General features: G+C 37.5%; 1 protein-coding gene across 1 annotated transcript in view; it reads left to right on the top strand.

Moving 5' to 3' along the window:
- usp43a (ubiquitin specific peptidase 43a) overlaps positions 1 to 21,106 on the top strand; it is a 130,881-nt gene that overhangs the window by 91,578 nt on the left and 18,197 nt on the right. Inside the window, exons 9-12 of the mRNA XM_039613816.1 lie at positions 1,428 to 1,531; positions 6,920 to 6,997; positions 7,144 to 7,273; positions 18,439 to 18,558. Of these exons, the coding sequence (XP_039469750.1) occupies positions 1,428 to 1,531; positions 6,920 to 6,997; positions 7,144 to 7,273; positions 18,439 to 18,558 (432 nt within the window). The remainder of the gene's footprint in view (positions 1 to 1,427; positions 1,532 to 6,919; positions 6,998 to 7,143; positions 7,274 to 18,438; positions 18,559 to 21,106) is intronic.

Below are 21,106 nucleotides of genomic sequence, written 5' to 3'. Positions count from 1 at the left end.
TCCCTTAGTTCTCAGCCTCGTATGCTGTATAACAAGTAGGCCCTGATCACATGACCTCAGGGACCTGCTAGGGACATAGGGCTGTAAAGTTCAATAATGTAAGCTGGTGCTTGTCCATGAAGAGCTCTAAAAGTCAGAACCAGAATCTTAAAATGGGCTCTGAATTCAATAGGGAGCCAGTGAAGCTTTATTAGCAACACTGTCACATGCGAGTACTTAGAAGATTTGGTCAGAAGTCTTTGAACAACCTGCAGACGTTCCAGGGAGTTTTTGCTTAGACATAAACAATGAATGACAGTAGTCCAAACGTGATGAAATGAATGCATGTATAACAGTAGGTGAAGATACTCTTTAAAATTCAGTGCACCAAAGCATTACCTTTTTCCATTACGCAGGTTGTACTGAAGGTTTGAAAGTTTACTTCATGAATGGTCCATGTACTATGGAAATATTTTTCAAAGACCACAAAACACTTTTTTTTAAGTCTTTTTACAAAATTCTCATAGACTATGTAATACTCGATTACTCTTTCTAAGACTCTTAAGCAGCTGAAGCACACTGGTTAACATATTAACATTTATATGATCAGACACATTACAGCAACAGTGACTTTGCACTGTTGCTTCTGTCACACTCTTTAACAAGTGTTGTAAATCAAAGTGAGATTTCCCATGTAAAGGATGTACTTTACATGAATGCAAAGGTGTGTGTACTAAATTGAGGTGTTTTGGTAGTTAGACACCAATAAGAACTTCTTACTACATAGCCGCAGATAAACGTAGCAGATTGTGACTTTGTTGAGATACCCTGCACAACAAGGATGAGATTTGGGGAGAAGGGATGCACAGTGGTATAGAATATAAAGTCTAAACAAGGGTTGAAAGGCCTGACTGAAACACAGAATGTGGGTAGAAAGATCACTTTACAAAAGTATTGATATTAGAATCTGGAAGCTTTTGTTATGACAGAAAATGATAAAAAGTGATATAAAGCAAAGGAAACCGAGCATCAGAAATACAGTAGCCCATTATAACAAGAGGATGGGAGGAAATAAAATGTGAGAGAACAAGTCATCCCTATTGGCTTTGTACAGAAGAAACGAAGAAACATACTAGAAAATATTCAGATGCACGACTCCTATATTAAATCACGCTACAGTAAAACAAAGTAAAACATTGCTTTGTAAGGCATTTGAGCACCCAGGCTGAAAATCAGAGTTTCAAACTACAAAGGTGTCCTTCAACTTTTTTTTGTTTATTTATTAAAAATAGTATCTCTATTATATATTCTGCAATCGTAATGTCATCACCCCTCTCAAATGTATTATATTTGTCTATAGCTATATATGCACATAAATAGCATTTATTGAGGTAGTCATTCTTTAGGGACACAGCTGTATTAAATAGTGTGACCTTCTCTCCTTCCAGAGTGCTGGGGCGTTGTTTAAGATCAGAGTGGTGGGAGGATCGGCAGCCTACAGCTACTTGTCCCCACAGGACAGCAGGCCACTGTACCACCCTGCTGTTGACAGGTACACCACACACACCTACGCCGACTCTACACTCTACCTACACACATGCGAATACATGCTGTTATCATAGCTCCACGACTGCTGATTTAAGTGTGGCCAATCTCTCCATCAAAGTCAGGCCCTTGTGTATTGCTGGACCACTCACAGTGCCACTGGAATTGTGACCACTTATTACTTCTAACTAGAGCCACATCTCCAGCTAAGATTCAAGTGCTGCACATAGATGCATGGCTACTTTGAAAAATGCAGCTTTTTCTATACATCGCAAGACAAAACCTTTGGTAAAGGTGTATGCCATTCTCTCCTTCTGTCATGTCAAACTATATGTTGTGTTATTGTTTGCGTGAGGTCATTTTCTGCTAGGGCCGATGTAGACAAAATACTGTTTCTGTTAATCACATCATTCTTGTGAGATCTCAGACAGGTGCTCTAAGGAAAGAGCAGAGATGTCAGCATATTTCCCCTGACAGGTCTCCCAGTCCATGTCTTCTTGTACTTTTGTAATTTGACATCTGAGTGTAACGCTGGGGAATAGTTAAACCTCACGGTATGGTCAAATGTCAGTTCTTCCTCAATGTGCAATCTATATAGTTCTTATCATTTTTACCCTATAGCTTTGGAATGCTCTTGGCAGTGTTTGGCATCTGTTTTAATCCAGTATATATGTGGGCGCAGACTTTAGTGGATTTAAACAGAACATCCAAACTAAAACAATGTGCATCAAAAAGGAGGTCCATCAGGTGCACAGTGATGATAATGAATTCAGCCTCTACAGTCAAACGTGGAGTTCTAGTGTTAGGTCCTGTGAGATCTCACGGACAAATAGTGCTTTTTTTAGCCACACCAACATTGTCGCTTATCACCCCCGTGCTCAGCAGATATGGCATCCTACAACTTTGTTGTCATGGGGACTTTTTACACAGTGGAAGGAATCCAAAACTGATTACAGATGCAGAGTTGGAAGTGATCAAAACAAGACTTCCAGGGAGAAATCTAAAAATAGAAGCCATGCTGAGATAAGCCTTAATTTAATTAGGCATGTTTTTGACTTTCACGGGCAAGTCAGTGACGTTCAATACATCCTATACCTGTACAGTTTTCTAGACACCAGCAATTACGGAGTCAGTATCCAGAATTTATGATGTTAAAAAATGCAGTTTTGTTTTTTTTAACAAATACCTGATTAAGTTAAGTGGGGCTGACATTTTACTTCTGGGGTATTAAATATTGTATTGTATCATTTTATCTTGTTAGACATCTGTGTAAAATTGTCACCTCCCCATGGATAGACAAACATCCTAAAAAAAACGTGCCCCCAGCCATACTTCCTGCTGGCACGTAGGGGGAAAACCAGGAATACCTTCAGAAACCAGTGGACCTTGATAGCACTGAAGGATACAATCTATGATATCAGTTTGACAGTATGAAGATAAAGGCTTTATTTCCTGTGTAATTAAGAACGTCAAGGTGTCGTAGTACAGCCGGGAAGGTGAGTATAATATATAAATCTGTGCTGTTGTTCTACTAAGCTGCAGTGAAGGTCAGGCTTTCCACCGAGGGCAAGGAAATGAGCTTCCAGTGTGTGTGTGTGTGTTTGTGTGAACAAACCTGTCTGGGGAAAATGTGCATCGGTTTGCCCTCTTGGTGGCAGCTGCAGCTCATTTCATAGCTGTGATTTAGTTGAGCTTTGCATGAAGAAGGTCCTCCGTATCTGTGTTGTGAACATAAAAAAATAAATATATATATATATATATCTATATATATATATATATATCTATATATATATATATATGTATATATACATATGAAATCAATGAAAAAACTCACTATTAAATAAACAGTGAAGTAAATCGGAGACACTTGGACTGCGCACACAAGTAAAAGGAAACACATAGAAACACAAGAACAGGCTAAAAGAAGTTATTGCGATCATGTGATTGAGTTTAAAAATGTTTTAAGCTAGTTACTGTAAATATTAGGGGTTTAAATTCTGTGGTTGTGCAAATATTGAATCACACTGTGCAGAAAATGTCACAAACTAGCTTCTCCAAATGGCTCCTTTTAAATCGCTAGAGGCTCACAGTATGTTACTAAATCAGAGACCCATACACAATGCTTCTGGGACCTCAGCAGATGCTTTCTGTTGATCTCACACTCATTTATATTGTTTTCTTTTATACTTTGGGGGAGGCACATTTTCCATTATTGTGTTTTGTATTCTGTGTTTTAAATAGAGCTGCAGTTTTTATAATTTTGGCTTTGTACACCATTCCAGTAGATCTTGAATAAAAAGGTCAAGATGCAAGTCAACCTCAGCTTTTATTTAATAGATTCAACAAAGCCACTGTTGAGGAATCACTTCAATTCTTATACACAGTTTATCATTTTCAGGGGCTCAAATGTAACTGGAAATTTCATTTACTCACTCATCGTGGCCGATTTCTTTCTTTATGATAAGCATTTGAAAGAAAATCTGTTTCAAGTAAATCATAGTTCTCCAACTTTAAAAGAAAAATCAAAATATTCAGAAAGACATGGAAAACATATATATGAGAACAATGCAAAATTGCAACATTAAGTTTCATGCTTCTGTAAAAAGGAAAAACAGTAGTGAGCTCAGCAAGAGAAACGGCCTAGAGGTCTACAGAAGACGACAGCGGTGGATGATCTTATATCCAGCCAAGTGAGGAAAGCTCAACAGGAAGTAAACATGTCATTATCCCAGTCTATCATAAGCAGACGTAGAGAAAATACAAATGGTTCGCCACAGGGGAAAAAAGCATCTGTGAGCCTAAAGGAAAGAAAGATGGCATATTGCTAAAAACATGAGAATCACAGAGCAGTTCTCCAACTGCATTATTTAGACAGATAAAACTAAAACCTGCAACACAAGAACAGGAAGAAAAAAGTATGGAGAAGGTTTATAGAGGCTCATAAGCATAGTACCACATACCTGTGGCATGTATTCCTTCATATCTAGTTATTTATAAGTCCTTAGCAGGGCAATACAACACTGCTGTTTGTTTGGCTCAGTGGGTGAGCAGGTGACTATACACAACAGTGCAGCAGTTTAAGAAGTCTGACTCACGGTCCTTTGCTGGGTGTCTTCACCTTCTTTCTCCCCACTTTCATGTAAAAAAAAAACCCCAAAACCAAAAAAAAGATATTGTCTTGTCACATAAGTTGTGAATTTATTGGTTTTACGCTTGCTTTCGATTTTGCTTGACTTTGCTTCAAGTGATTTTAGTATTTGTGGTGTTCTAATCATGTTGCTAACAGGGAAGTTACAGACCACCCTCTGGTGGATAAACCATTCATTACATGGTTGTTTTGCGTCCTTTCTTTACTGTTTTCATTTTCATTTTAATTTATTGGCCATTATAAATCCGAATACCAGTATATCATCAACTAAATAATCTCGACCAATCGACAAGGCTCTAATGAAATGATACAAGATAAACTTTGCTGTCCGTAGTGTTATATTCTGTTCAGAGTCATCCTAATGCAGCAGAGTGTTTGGATCAGTGCGGCAGCTGGATAGTGACCAAAATATACAGTAAAAGCTTTTTGGGAGCTTTTTGAAAAATGAAACTAGTACTTTCAACGACCAGGTCTGTCACCGGATCTCACTGAGCAGCATTTCAGTAGCTGAAGACAAAACTGAAAGCAGAAAGTCTCATGAGTAAACAGCTGGAAACAGCTGCACTAAAGGGTTTGGAAAAGCAACAAAGAAGGAAATCAAACGACTGACAACGTATGAAAAATAACAGATGTGTTGTCTTTTGCCTGTGCATTTATGTGTTTATCTGCTTTACAAACTAGTTTGAAATGTATTGCTTCATTTAACTTGTTGTCTAACCACCTTGTTAAAAAGATAATTAATGTTTGCCTGCATGTTGTGTGACACTTAAATAATTATTGACTTGTAGACAATTAACTGGCCACTCAGAGCTCCTGCTGATGCTCTGGGATCTGGATTCGATTTAATTTTGTGGTAGTGCACCGTTTACACACATAGCAATCTTTCAATTAAACAAATTCAAATGATTCCCTCGAGGAATTAACTGTGCGATGACTTTTTCGACGAGACCATGGCGTTTTCACAGTTTTTAGTGTCTGTTTCTCTAATTATTCTGCTGACAGGTCACAGAAGTGTGATATCTGCTAGTAGCAAGTGCATTAAATGCGTTCATAGGCAACAATACTGAGACAACAATGTGAGTTCTGCTTTGAAGATGGAATGAAATTATTCAGAGTGAAAATCAGTCAATATTTAGCTGTGCTTGAAATCTCAAGCTTTTCAAGCACCTTTCAAGTCCATCTAGAAAAGAAAAACTTCTCAAAATAAAAAGGAACTCAATTTTGACATGGCTCCAAAAAATCTGCCACTGGTGATCCATCAGTCTGTCCTTAGCATTCAGTAATTATTACGTGCACCTTGGCCTTTCCATCAGAGCTACTTGGCTGCTGAATACTGATGCTGTTTCTTTCCTCCTGAGATGAAAGCAGTGAAGGTAAGCCCTGAAATATAAACACCGTGCCCCTCGCTACATTAGGGCAGAGAAAAAAATTATATTTTTGCATACTAATGCTGGATGAGAAACCAGGTCTCAGCTTTGGTCGTTGTCACTCTGTAATCCTCCTGTCAGTCTGTACATATTTGTGTGCGTATTATGGTGGAATAAATTACAATAAAAGTAAAAAGTGCAAATGTTGATGGGCTTTAATACGATTAGTCAGAAGCTCACGTTTTCATTCTGCTTGAACTGAAACTGAAGAGTCAACTACAGGATGTGTTTTTCTGGTGTTTTTAATGTGGAAAGCATGTGCTGATAACTTGCACCAAGATAAATATCTATCTAATACTGTGCAATAGCCATGATTGGCCTTTTGTTATATTACTCCCTTATTCCTAAATGGAATAAATTCATTTTCACACAAATGACAAAGTGAAAAACATTTGCTTGAAATTCTTGCAAATTTTCTTTTTAAAAAATGTACATTGTAAGTATCCACAACCTCTGCCATGACACTTGAAATTGTAATTTAGGAAATGCATTTTGTGTTTACTTGTGTTATCTTGATGATCTGAAACATTAAAGTGTGACAAACATACAAAACAGCAGGAAATCGGGAAGTGGGCAAACACTTTTTCACATCACTGTACTCTCTGGATGCACTTTAGCAGCTGTCACAGGAGCAGCTGTTGCATGACAGCAACACAGATTTTAACGTTCTTCTTTTTACTTTTTTTAAAACTTCATTCAATGTGGTTTATTTCAGGCTTTTGAAGATCACAGAATGCTATCACACTCTGAAAACTAAAATCATAAAATATGTATTCAGAGCTAAAAGATAACCGTCCTGCTTTTCTCCGCTGTTTCGTAGAGCCCTGAAGTTCTGCGGCCCAGGAGGACCCCCACATGTGAAGCTTGTTATCGAATGGGAGCCAAGCACCAAAGAATGGTAAGCACTGAACACATTTTAATGGACAATGCTTTAAAAATGTGCAGAACTCACAATTTTATAATGTTAGCTGTTGTCATCTTGGGTGACATGGTAACCAGAATTCTGCCATTGAATGAGACCAATCCACTTTGTGTGTGGTGCAGTTTATTTGGCAGCATCCAGGAGGAAGTAGTGAAGGATGCAGAGAGCGTGAGGAACCAGCAGCAACAACACCTTCAGCAGCATAGCTGTACCTTGGATGAGTGCTTTAAGCTGTACACCAAAGAAGAACAGGTAAGTAAGAGGAATACAATAAGCTTTTGTTCTTACACGGTTATAACACAACATTTGCATTGAAGGTTTCAGCTCCCTGAATTTCATGAAACAAATGCAACTTAATCTCCAGATTTTAATTTACACTCCAAGTCAAAAAGGCCACATAAGTATTTAGAAAAAATAAAAGGTCCACAACAGCACCTTTTATTTGCTTACTGATTTATTGATTTCAACACCCATATGCTCAGTCTGATGTCAGAAATCAACAGATGTCTACAAAATTATCACACAGAGACGATGGTCTGTTGCATTTGCCAATTCAACTAGAATACATGTCACGTATCCTCCTTAGTTTTCTTTCTTTCTTTCTGTCTTAACCTGTCCTTTTTGGCATTTCGCTACAATTGGCAAATGGAAAATCAGCATTGCACATAATAATAATAATAATAAATTATTGAATTATTAATGTACAATGCTAGTTTTTAATGCATTAATTTGTACTGAAATCATGTATAATATTTAAGATTAAAAAAAGTGATATAGATAATTAATACCTGGAGCTGACTTTATGTGTTTAGCTTTTGTACTTTTACTGTACTTGCTGTAATATTTCAGTCTGGTGGTGTCTGTTCTCTGGGAAAAAAATAAAGGCAGCTGGACTTTAGGTTTGTGAATATGTTTCACCTCTGATCCAGGAGGTCTCTTTAATTCTGGCGTGTGTGTGTGCAAATTACCCAGATTAGTCAGGACATCACGCACAAACTGACTCTGTAATCTCTCATCAGGTCATATTTACGCACATGCTCAGTATGGTGCTACTCATGTCTCACAGACTGGCACACAAACTTGGCATATTTTAATCTTAATTATACCGCTCAACAACCACTGAGACATCCAGATAGTTGTCTAGACTAATGGTCACCTAATCCTTTCTGCTGTCTTAAAAAATACCTAATGTTAATGAAAGGTAATGTTGTACTATTATTACTTATGCTTGGCTGGCCGTATTGACACGCTATAGTACTATTTTAATTTCATAGCAGTGATAAACGTGTAAATCCAGGGCAGACGAGATTTGGGTTCTCTATTGTTATCTGGCTATTCAATTCAAAGGAGTTTTATTTATACTGCACCAAATCTCAACAACAGATAGTCCTGCTATCATTGGCTATCACCAATGGAAGCAGGGCAGAGACGTGATGCTGCTCCTCAGAAGCCTAGGTGACAGACCTAGCTGGATGTGGGGATAACAAAAGTGGAAGGAAGGAGCACTGAGATGACATTGAAAGTGCAAGTTCTAGTGAGCGAGTGTATGTAATGGGAATGACTGAGATGAAGAGCTGCTGAGTGGGGATCAAATGATAGAGAAAAGACAGGAAGGAGTGAGGGCATCAGCTTGTCATATGAGAAATGACAGGGTCTGAAGTGAGAGGTGAATTGGTGCTGATAGAAGGATAATGGAATGAAAAAGCCAGAGTAGTGACAGCCACAGTTTGTGTGCCGTAAAAGCAAAAACTGCCATCAGTTCATCAGTAAGACTGCATATGAATGCTGTTCCACAGGGTAACTCATTTTACACAGTCCATTTACAGTTCTTGGGGAAATTAAAGCATATTTATATGACTCAAGCAAAAACAGTTTACAACATACAGTGCTGTGAAAATGGATTTGCTCCCTTCCTGGTTTCTTAGAATTTTGAATATTTGTCACAATGACATGTTTTTAAAATTTTAACATTACATAAAGATAAAGTGGGTAAATGCAAAATGCAGTTTTTAAATGATGGAATAAAGATATCTACTGTAAACCTACCTGGTCCTATGTGAAAAAGCAATCCCCCCGTTAAATCAAATCAAGTTAAATCAATCATGCCACACCTGTTAAATCAAGATATCATCTGAATAGAACATGCCCAACAAAGTGAAGTAGGCTCATCCCACTATCTAAATAAAAATTTGAGAAAAAAAGTCACTGACATCTATCGGCCTGGAAAGAGCATTTCTAAGCTTTAGGACTCCAGTGAACCACTCATAGAGTCATTATCCACAAATGGAGAAAACTTGGAACAGTGGTGAACCTGCTGCTTTCCTGCTTCAGGTTGCGGGCGACTTGATGGACCATCAATTCTGCTCTCTGCTAGAAAGTCCTGAAGGGGAATGTCTGGCCATCAGTTCATACCCTGAAGCTCCAAAACACAGCAGCTATTCCACCTTTTAATGGCTTAAAATGTTTTTTGTCCTAGTGAAAGTCCAGACTCAAATCATATTGAAATGCTTTGGCTGTTCATGCTCAAACTCCCCAAATGTGGCTAAATTAAAACAATTCTGGAAAGAAAAAATGTGATGTGAAAGACTGATTGCCAGTTACTGCAATTGCTTAATTGCAGTTCTTGCTCCCAAGGATGGAACAATCAGTTATTAGGTTCAGGGGGTAATCCTTTTTTCACACAGGGCCAGGTAGGCTTGGATAGGTTCTTTCCCTTAATACATGAAATCATCATCTAAAATGTACATTTTATTATTATTGTGGTTATCTTTGTCTAATATTGGAATTTGTTTGATCTGAAAGATGTAAGTATGACAACTATGGAAAACAGGAAAGGGGGGGGGGGTTAGTTGTTGCTAGGACACAGCTGTATACACTGCACACATGCAGTTTTCAAGATAGAAACGCCTGAAGCATGTATCTAATACTCTCATTGACTAAACACTTTTCAGTCCAGTAAACCATATTTTTTTGCATGAATTAGATCAGGTTTAGTCCTTAGTATTAACACCAAATACTGCATTTCATTTTTTTTAATGGCCTCAGAAACACTCTTACTGTAGCAATCACATTATCATCACCAGATGATTTCCCCTAAACTTTAGCAAGTATTGTCTCTTAGGCTGTTGATTATAGGACTCAACTCTATATACCTTAAAAAGTTACAGGTTTCAAGGTAAGACAAGGCCAATAAAACCCAGATTAAAGGCCAAAGGTCACTATGTAAAATCTCAAAGAGTGAACAAAAACAGTCTATCTGGGAAAGGATGTTATAGATTGTTCGTAAATGATAATAAATGACACCCGTGCAGCTGTGTAAAGCCCAAGGTTAGGTGATGAATACAGTGTAAATGCTTCTGGCTGGTCTCAAATGACAAAAGAGTTAGAGAAAGGAAACAGGCAACCAAAACAGTGTGCACTACTGAGAAACAGAGCTGTCACAAGCATACGCATTTCAAAGAGAAGCTGTTCAAAAATATGAAGCTAACCCTGCAAGAGTATTTAGAGTCTGTGAGAAGCTGTACAGAAACAGAATCAAGTCAGTTTAAGAACTGGGGGTTATGACAAAATGTCTAACACCTGCTGATATGTAGCTGTTTTGTGTATTTTTTTAAACCCTAAGGAGGATTGTCTTATGGATCTTTTTAAAATAAATTTAGGAAGAAGAAGAAAAATTATGGTTCTGATTTAGAATCGTTGTTACTGTGGAAAATTCTAACATTCATTCTTATGTGAAAGTGAGAGCTGAGCTGTGTTTGTATTCAGTGCTTTTTTTTCTTTCTTTTTTCCCCCATCTGGTCGCCAGCAAGATTAAGACTAAGATCTTTGGGTCCTGATATTATTCACTTTTTATAAAACTATGACATGCATTAGGTTTTGAGGATGAATTCTCTTAAGTCCTTCGTGGTGTCTTAGTAATTTTGTTCCATTATAAATTTTATTAATCATGCAAAGAGCTAGAGAGAGAAACCAATTATGTCATCAGACAGTCTTTCAATGGATTTCTGGTCAGATCTGATGAGCAGTGCTCATTACTTTTTATGAATTCCTCTTTGAAGGCTGTTTTTTTTCTCTTAAAATTCTAATCAAAAACTCTCAGCTACGTCTAGAGATGTAGATGTACAACAGTTTTTCAACAAGACTGTTTGTATTTTGGGGCAGCACAATAATGCTTTGGTTGGAAGGGTTGTCACACAGCTTGAAGTACCTGGGTACATTATGCTTGGTGCCTGTGTGAGTTTTCTGTGGTTGCTTTTGTCCAAACTTTTAAGACAGACACGCAAGGTCAACGTGGGTGGATGTGAGTGGATACATGTCAGTGTTTCAGCTCATTACTCCAAATCATCACCTGAGACTGCCTGCTATTCCCCCCAGCCCACTCACAAAGTTAATTTAGAGATACTTCATTATATTAACAGTTATTGACCTTAACTGTGCACTTTCTAGTAGTTTATAATTACTTTACATTGCATATATTTAGGCATATTATACAGTTTATTTTATTAGTTAACATTTTACAAAAAAAGAAACAAAAATAAAAGAAAAATGTTGTTTTCTGACAGTACCTACTAATATTTGTACAAACACCAGTGAAATGCCACTGAGTTTTTTTCTTTTCCAGTGGTTCTGGAAAGAGGAGCTCTTTTATTTTTTAGGGTGCTGATGTTGGCTGGGATGAAATGGTATCTTAAAGGCTAAAGTCACGAAACAAATGTCTCATTGCGCATTAAACATTGCTCCCTGATTGACTACAGATTTTAGATTTTTGTAGTTATTTAAGTAAATTATGTGGCATTTGCTGTATTCAAACTACCGTGTTTATTCTACTCAAGCTATTTAGCACAACATTGCCTCTTTAAGTGAGATACAAAGGCTTTCAAAGTATCAGTGACAGGCAGTATGTTGGGCTGGAAAAAGAAGTATGTCATGTAATCGTTAAAAATGTCATTAGTGTAAAACTACCCTTTTGGAAGGAAAACAAAACAGGCAAAAGTTTAGGCAAGCCTTCAGCAATTTTGTTGAAGTAAATATATGAGCAAAAACCTGTTGAGTGAGGCTTTTTCAAATGCCAATGTTGCTTTTTATTTCACAAACTTAAAATAAAATTAAACATTAATGGAGGCTTGCAGACTCTACTGTATATGAAGCTAATTAGGTCTTTCTGTTCCTTGGAGTTCATTTCAAGGTCACTTTTAAGGGACACTTTTAAGCTGCACACACAGCGTGCAGAAGAGGGACTGTGAAAGCTCTCCAAGAGAGCAGCTTGGGTTTCTTGAATTACTTCATGGTGGACTATGGGTTATGATTTGGATGTTTGTCCTGTTAAAGAACTTTTATATTAGAACTTTTATCTTTAACAAACTGAATAACATTTGCTAATATGTAGTGGAGTCCACTCTTTTTGTGTTTTTCCAAACAGAGCTTTGGTGATTGTGGTCAAAGAACACATGTTTAACTCCTGCTTAGCTTTTTTCTGATTTTTGTTACCTTATTTTCTTGAGAACTGTATGTACATGGCTGTGAGGTTGTAAAGTTTTCTTCTCATGAGTTTTGTTAACCCTGGTTGTGTATTAGCATGGACAAAACAATAATGCACCACCAAACCTGTGTCAGCCAAACTACCCTGCAGCTCTTTTGCCATATGTATCAGATCGTGTGTTGCATTTCTGTCCAACCGACATGCAGTTTTTGCCTGAAAGACATCTTAATGCCTGCCATTTTAATAACATTTCTGACAGTGGAAATTGCAAATCTGAAGAACTTTGAAGTGTTTTTACATCATTTCTAACTTCAAAAGCATAACTTACCTTCATTTTAGATCCTCAACCAGTTGCTCTCTATGATTGAATAGAATTTCATAGCTGCTGTGAAAGTGGTGCAGTGATTACTGACAGCTCTTGACAGTTTAAAAGGTTTTTTTTTTTTTACACCAAAAAGCTTAATTAATGTTCACCATCTATTTTGTATAAGAATCTGAAGTCTTGTCATTTAAAAGTGGACAAAACAAGTGAAAGAATCAAAGTGGCTACCATGGGAAAATAAATGCCGTAGTATGACTTGTAGAAGAGTAAATATACTGTGCAGTTTAAAAAAAACACTCCTATACCTGAGCAACTGGAACTTTTTATGGCACTCTATATTTTAGGATTACTGTATTTCAATATTAATATATAAAAAAATACAAAATATATTTTAAAATAGCATGTGTGCTAATTAAATTCTGTGTACTTACACAAAGTAAAAGCATCAAATGTTGAACTCATTTCCTTTAAGGTACAGTTTGTTAACAGTGTTTATTTGTTTTAGACATTCTAAAAACAATCAGTAATAAATGCATGTTTGGAACCAAACAGTAGAGTTAGTAACAGCAAGCGAACATAAAGGAGCATTTACAGGTTAGAAGACAGATTCTCTTAGGAACTAGTAGAGCCCAGAAACAGATCTATAAGAGGGTGAATACTGGAGTTTTTCTCCACCTTACTAGTCGTGTGAGTTTGTTTGTATGAAAAAGAGAAAAATATAGACCTCAGGACAAAGGATGTTACATCATATTATAATTATTCCCCCTTTTCTTCCTGAGATGGAAATTGGGAAAAAAAATAATAATAAAAATAAACAACAAAACAAAAAACGTCGGTGTGGATTAGATGAGTCTTAGAAGATGGAACATGCAGGCAAAGTCTGCTGAGTGTATACAGAGCTGTGCAGGTAGAGAGCACTAATGTTGGAGGAAAGGTGTGATGAGCAGGCAAGTGAGTGCTGCAGAAGAATTACTGAAGAACAGAAACGTTGTCCAAAACTAACAGCTGTGCAAGCTGAAAATCCAAGATATGACGAATAAACTTCAGTTCAGCATAGCACAAGGCCTCAGCGTGCGTAGCACACTGGCATGCACGAGCTGATGTGCAGTGACAGTGCAGTGTCTACAATTCACAAACTTTAACACACCAAAAGAGACAAGGAAACAAACCAAGGGAAGACGAGAACACAAAACAAAGCAAAAAGAGGAAAAACTGAATAAAATGATTTGCTTTTTTTAGATGGTGAATATAACTCTAGTGTTTAAATATAAAGAAGCATATATTCAATTCAATTCAATTTTATTTATACAGCCCCAAATCACAACAACACTCACCTTAAGGCGCTTTATATTGTACGGTAGATCCTACAATAATACATACAGAGAAAAACCCAACAATCATATGATCCCCTATGAGCAAGCACTTTGGCGACAGTGGGAAGGAAAAACTCCCTTTTAACAGGAAGAAACCTCCAGCAGAACCAGGCTCAGGGAGGGGCGGCCATGCTCTCTCTTTCTAGTCCCTGTCAGTACTCTTGCTGCAGCATTTTGGATTAACTGAAGGCATATAGAAGGATAACCTTACTAAGCACAGTGACTGCAAATAGTACAAAATCTGTGCTACCAGCATCTGTAAGGCTGCAGTTAAAGGACTAAAACAACAAGCTGGCAGCTGGTAAATAATTTTTGTAAGGCTCACTTATCAACATGTTATGGCTTACATCTATTCCCACATAATGATGCAGGAAAAACTGTTACAGCTGTGTCCAAAAATCCACTCATATTAGGGATTAGGGAATTAGGGAGTAGTACATATATATATAAATATTTTCACCTGTTAAAGCATTTTTTTTATCAGTACTTATACAATTTTTTTTCTTTATATGTATTTTACCTAAGTGAGGGTAAAATGGAGAAGCATTTTGCTAACCTTCAGCACAGCTTTTTGAAACAATGTGTTATGAACTAAGTAGTACATGTAAAGTCTAAATAAAAAGATCAAAACAAAATGCCTTAAGTCCGCATTCTTTCTAATAGCCAGCAGGTGGTGCCTCCTCTGGTTGTATCAAAGCTTCAGGTTGAATAGAAGACCACAGAGAAATGGCCCACAGTGTTTCCTTTCTCTGTGGCCTCAGTAAACACTTTCCTGATTAGTTTATGGGCTCAGTCATTAGTTTCAGGTCATCCTGAATGCAACATGAAATGCTTTGTAACTACAGACATGAGTCTCATTGATCTAAAACACTGAACGAACCCAAAATGGTAGACTTCTCCATAAACAGAGTTGGTACTATATTCCCAAAATACAAGCAATACTGTTGCTCAAACTTGTCTATTGTAGGTTTTATTCATTTTTAAATTATTGAACATTTTTGATTTAAATTGCACTACACTCCTTCTCTGTCCTTGTTTGTTAAATTGGACACAAATAAAAGATCAGAAAACTCCTGAACTTAATGAGGATTGTGGCTGAGTGATCAATGATGAAAATCACAAATGTTAACGAGCGGTAAACCTCGTCAGATCTTGTAGTCAGGTAAAAATGCCTGCCTGGACTAACGGGTCTGCAGAGCATTTCTTGAAAAGTAAAAGTGTTTTCTGAATTTAAGAAAATCAAGCTATTCGTTTTTTTGTTTTCTTTTTACTTTAAACTGCTGCTTGTTTTAGATTAACAAAGGTTTAGCAGGAAAGGTTCTTCTTAGAAACTGACAATTTGTATTTTGATGTGTGTTTTGTCCTGTGACATTATAACAATTTATATTGTAATCTTGCAGCCCTGGTCACTGAGCACCAAAGACAAAACCTTTTATCCTTTTTGTTTTTGTCCTTTAACTCTGACTCCTCAAAGTTTATGACAAGTTGACAGCTTGAAAATAATTTTTGGCAGTCCTCCAATCAGGCTTTTGTTATATAGATATAGCCAGCAGGTGGCCATTGCTTGTGTTTATGGGGCAACACACATTATACTGATATTTTGTACCGTAGAACAAAATGTCAGTATACTCTCAGTACTAACAATGCTAACTGTGTACTTGTTTTTTAAACAGCACATCATCTATACAAACTCTAAAGAAACAGAAGATTTTTTTCCCACCGCAGTAGCAAGATGTGCATCATGAAATCTCCTTTATGGTTTAGTTTATTATCCTGTTATATAATTTATTATCTCGTTCTGAACTCAAACCTTGGCCCTAAAGCCAAGTCTTAACCCTCTGAAGCTGTCAGAAAAAAAGCACAAAGTCATAGTCAAAACTTATCCACTTTCTCAAAATCCTTCCTCCCAAGGTCTAAAACCAAAATCAGTCTTTCAAATCAAATCAAATCAAATCAAATCACCTTTATTGTCACATCACATGTGCAGGTACACTGGTACAGTACATGCGAGTGAAATTCTTGTCTTTACAAAGGTAGTGCCTGTGCAGTAGACACACAGTAGCATAGCAATCGTGCTGCATGTGCCTCAGTAGACACTGGTATTCAAGAGTAATTTCTCTCTTTGGGAACTCTTAGAATAAGTAGTTGTAACAAGTTAGATCCACTGTGGGTCCCGAAGCTACAGGCAGACACAGTTGTTTCCATGGCTAATTATTTGTTTGTATAGTGCTCGTTTTGTGTGCACCTCGACTCTACCCAGTGTGTTCATCGCATCTTTTCATAAGCCTCCAGTTATTCTTCTCACTCCAAACTCCTCTCCCTCTGGTTCAGGAGTGCTACTACATGAATAGGGGAGAGCGATTGGACTACATGTAACAGCCTCGGCTAGCACTGAACCCCAAACCCCCTGCCCCTTCTCTTCTCCCTCTGCTGAGCCACAAACCACACCCCTAACTCCAACAGTAGCTTTATTTCTTTATTTATTTGTAAGAGACCCTGTACAAAAGCCAGGCAGAGAATTGGCACGTTGTACCAGATTTGATTAGTGTTTGCAGTTTCTTGACAGGTAATATTTATCTGGTCAGTTATTACTATAGCAAGTGTAACCCACAATCAAACTTGCAGCTCAAAGGGTAACAGTGTGTGAAAGGGAAACATAGTTTTTCTTTATGGAAGAGAATCTAAACATGTTGTACTGCACTTTTGTGAGAGAGGCTTTGCTTTTTTGAAAACAAGACACAAAGTCTCAGTGGGCAGCACTGACTTATTGTCTCCCTTTCAAAACCTGCCTGTAACCATAGCAACTGTAAATGTTAGGTTTTACCATTTCTAGCCATGAGACAGTTGTAGTAGGATTAACTGACAGCGTGTGTGCACAGGACATGTTTTAGCCTAAGGGCATTATTTATATAATAATTTTTGTGAAGTTGTCCATTTTTACTCTGAGCGCTGTGACGAGCTGTCAAGAGATGTATTCTAAGACACTTCTTCAGCTTCGAATCAGAGAGGAGAAACACACACTGCAGTTAGTTTACTTGCAAGCAAGGGCAGTCACAGCACCCGCACAGAAGTGAGGGCTCTGAGACTCGCGCCGTGCCACTGCCCTGGTCTTTATTTATACATCATCGTGTGTGTGTGTGCGTGTGTGCGTGTGTGTGTATGTGTGTGTGTGGGGTCAGAGTGTGACCCCACAAATGACTTCCCTAAACCTGCTGGTCTGGAAGTCCAACAGTTCATCTAAACAAAAGGCACTTAGCCTAAAACAGACATAGATACGTTTATCCTATCATAAAACAATAAGACAAGGTACGACCTCTCCCATGCTCCCGAAATGTGGGTGTGAAAGCCAGAACACTCTGGAATGCACATAAAAGTCCTTGCAGGCTTCTACAGATCACACATCCTATCACTACACAATCGATTATACACCTCTAAGCATATATGGAAACTTATATCATTAAAAGATTATACTGACTACTAAGTACAATTTTCCATTGACACGAGCTGATGCAGCTAAAGACATTTTTCCTGTGTGAAATCCATGCTTTCAAATTCCAAGCAGTCTTTGAGATGTCAGTCTCTAACAAGTGAACCTTTTACGATTCTTTAGATTTGCCAGTCTGCAGCACAGACCTCTAAACCATAAAGCAAGAAGAGAAAAATCCCAAGATGATGCATTTTAATATGTTGAGCTAATGAAAGTGTATTTAAGGTGACCATGGCTTAGGCGGTAGAATAGATTTATCGGTAATTGGAGGGGTGGTGTACTTTTTTTTTTTATCAATGGGTCCTTTAGTCTGCATGTCAAACGTACCTCAAAATTGCTCATCATTTATCATCTCTCTGTGTGTCTGGGGGGTATTTTGTAGCATTATATGAAGAGCTTTGTGAATGAGTAGAGCACTTTTAGTGGTCAATATGATGAGAAATGTGCTATACAAATCCAGTCAATTTATCCTCCATACAGTGACTTCAAAGCGCCTTAAGGTGCTTCTGTGAAGATGAAAAACCAAAGACGAGGAAGGCGAGAAAATTGTTCTACCTTTAAGTGGAACAAGGACAAGACTTTAATTTAAAAAGCTTTCATGCAATCAGGCATCATTATGACAAAAATTAATGAGTAAAAAAAAATATCAGGCAAGCTTTTGTCTTTTGATCTGGGAAAAGCGAATGAAAAATAGATTAATATCACCTGCTTTATTTATGTAACAGTGCACCTAATTGATGTAAATATTGATTCCAGCTTGCACCAGATGATGCCTGGAAGTGCCCCCACTGTAAGCAGCTTCAGCAGGGCATGGTGAAGATGAGCCTGTGGACTCTGCCAGACATACTGATCCTCCATCTCAAGCGCTTCCGTCAGGTAGGCCAGCTTCAAAGTGGTCTCAAGTGAAGACAAGTACCTATTACTACTACAGTCAGCAAAATAATTTATTTAAAAGATGTCTGTGGTAGTAACAAACACCTGAGGAACTATTATCTGACTCTACACAGACAATTTGACAAATTATAGAGGAGCCAGATACAATATTCAAGAAAAATGAATACACACCTTTGAAATGACTAAAATTAAAGTGATTTCAAAATAGCATCACCTTACAGTAATAACTTTAAGATTTTTTGTGAAATGGATTGAAATAATTATTTAAAAGTTTACTGTGTTTAGTCTCATTTAAAATACATTATGCAGACTACATTTAACACAACAGTGCAAAAAAGCTGAAGCTAAACACAACAACAAGTCTGTTGAATGCTGCAGGAAAAGAGTATACGTGTAATTTCCAATTAACAACTAGTTATATGAACAGTCTTATAAAGAAACCACAGCTGTCTAAAAGATTTGCTTTAACAAGAAAGCAGTTTGTGAGAACTCATCAGGATAAGAGAAGATCAGTTAAGCCAAATTTGTTTCCTGAAATACTAAATGAAAACATGAGTCTGAGTGTAAAGAAATGTAGCCTTTAATGATTTCAAAAGCACCGCAGCAAACAAGAAAGGAAAGCCAGATGAATTCTGTGAACAGTCATTGAAAAAGACAACCTCTCTGTCAAAGAGCTGCTCAATATCTGTGAAGAGTAAAAATGAAATGTTTCTCTGTGGATGATGGGTATGTGAAAACATGTTTTTGATAAAATACTTGCCATAACAAATACAAATTACAAATTAATAAACTCATTATTGTGCTTACAGTTTCTCTTGATGGCCCAGTGTTGGATTGAATATTAAAGAGAATAAAACTGACATTTTATGGATTGATTTTTGCAAGAGTATAAAAGTCCCAGAAAATCCCTTGTGCCTGACCATCTCCAGAGGACTTTTTGTTGTTGTTGTTGTTAAGCCACTTAACAGTGACCTGTGTGTCATTCAAGCATGAAAAGGCACTTAACTCAATGCATAAACCAGTTTTATGTCTACACATAGCAGACAATTTAGCAAAGAACCAATTTTATATCATATCTTTTAGCACTTTGTTACTACCAGCCTGTCACAAACAAGCACAATTTGTTTCTTTTGCTTTAATTTAATCTATGAAAAATGCAAACGATAACAAAGTCTGACAGGGTGTTTTTGCAACAAGGTCATTCCTAAAGAGCCGTTAGCTGAAAACTTAAAGAATATCTCATCATGATCTGCAGGAAACTGGACAAGCGGAAGAAAAAAAAGACAAAAGTGGCCTAAGTGGCCCAAAAAAAAAGCTATCAGTAAGTCATGAAAGTCAAGTCCTTAAGTAAAAAGGATGGATGCAGTGATGCCTCTAGTCCTTCTGGTGATCCAGCTAATGTTCGTCGAAGCCTAATCAAAAATGGTCTCAGTCAAAGAGCAGCTGTCAAGAAACCATTCTGAGGAAAGGGAAACAGGGAGAAACGGGCTGAGGTATGGATTGAAAATCAGTGGCAACGGGTCTTTTATACTTGAATGATTCATAGGTCAGTGCTAAGTGGCTTAAAACACAAACCAAAAGGCAAGGACTGGAATGAAAATGAGAAAAAAAGCAGTCGATATCCAAAGAGAAACTGAAAGATCCCCAACAGCCTGAAAAAACTATACACAGCAAGCTTCTTTCTAACACCCTTTCCTCTTTACTGAGATAGACAAGCGCCATGTCACAATCATTGAAGCATGCCTGCTGCTTTAAAACCAACACCCCACCTTTCTCTGGCCTTCATGCATTATTCCAAACACGTATTATCGGTGTAAATCCCCCACACCCCATTACCTTGCCACCGTGAAGTTCTTTAATAACCTGAGAGATCTCAGTCTGGAAAATTAAAAAGGATTCAAACCCATGCATTTTCTTCCTCAACTAAACTCTGTCTAGAGCCAAGGCAACGCAAAAAGTTAAAAAGCGGTGTTTTTATGAATTCTGACTGTTTACTGAAGGAAGAACATGAAAGAAGGCAAGTGAATGCAACTAAGATGAAAGCAAATGTGCCACACAAATTAATTGCTGGTACTTTTAACCACTCTTTATGAAACATTCTGATGTTGTACATCAATGCGGGAAAAACACAAATGAAAACTGAAGGAGGACATGCAAAGGGTTAGTGTTACAGAAGACATGGGGTAAGATGGAGGCAGATGATACATAAAGGGAGTGGATGAAAGAAGAATTAGTAATCAGCCACAGGCTTTTTCGGCCTCAGATATACAGATATATGCTTTTAGGATGGCTCCCTCACAAAGGCCCGCCATGTTTAGAATTTTTCTCACTCCATCTCTATGTATGCCAGGTCATATTTTTCCCCACACCTGGTATAATCAGTTAGAATGCTGCTTTCTCCCATTTTCTGTCTGGTGGAGTCTCTTATTATTATTATTATTATTTTCCATCTGTTCACGTGTTAGCTTCCCGGTACTCTCTCAAAGAGGTACCCATCTCCGTACTGCAATTTCATAGTAATTCTGCGTAG

This window comes from Oreochromis aureus, linkage group 6 (genome assembly GCF_013358895.1).
Source record: "Oreochromis aureus strain Israel breed Guangdong linkage group 6, ZZ_aureus, whole genome shotgun sequence".
Lineage (NCBI taxonomy): Eukaryota > Metazoa > Chordata > Actinopteri > Cichliformes > Cichlidae > Oreochromis > Oreochromis aureus.
Note: the sequence above shows the minus strand (reverse complement) of the source record. Positions and strands in the feature narration are given on the sequence as shown.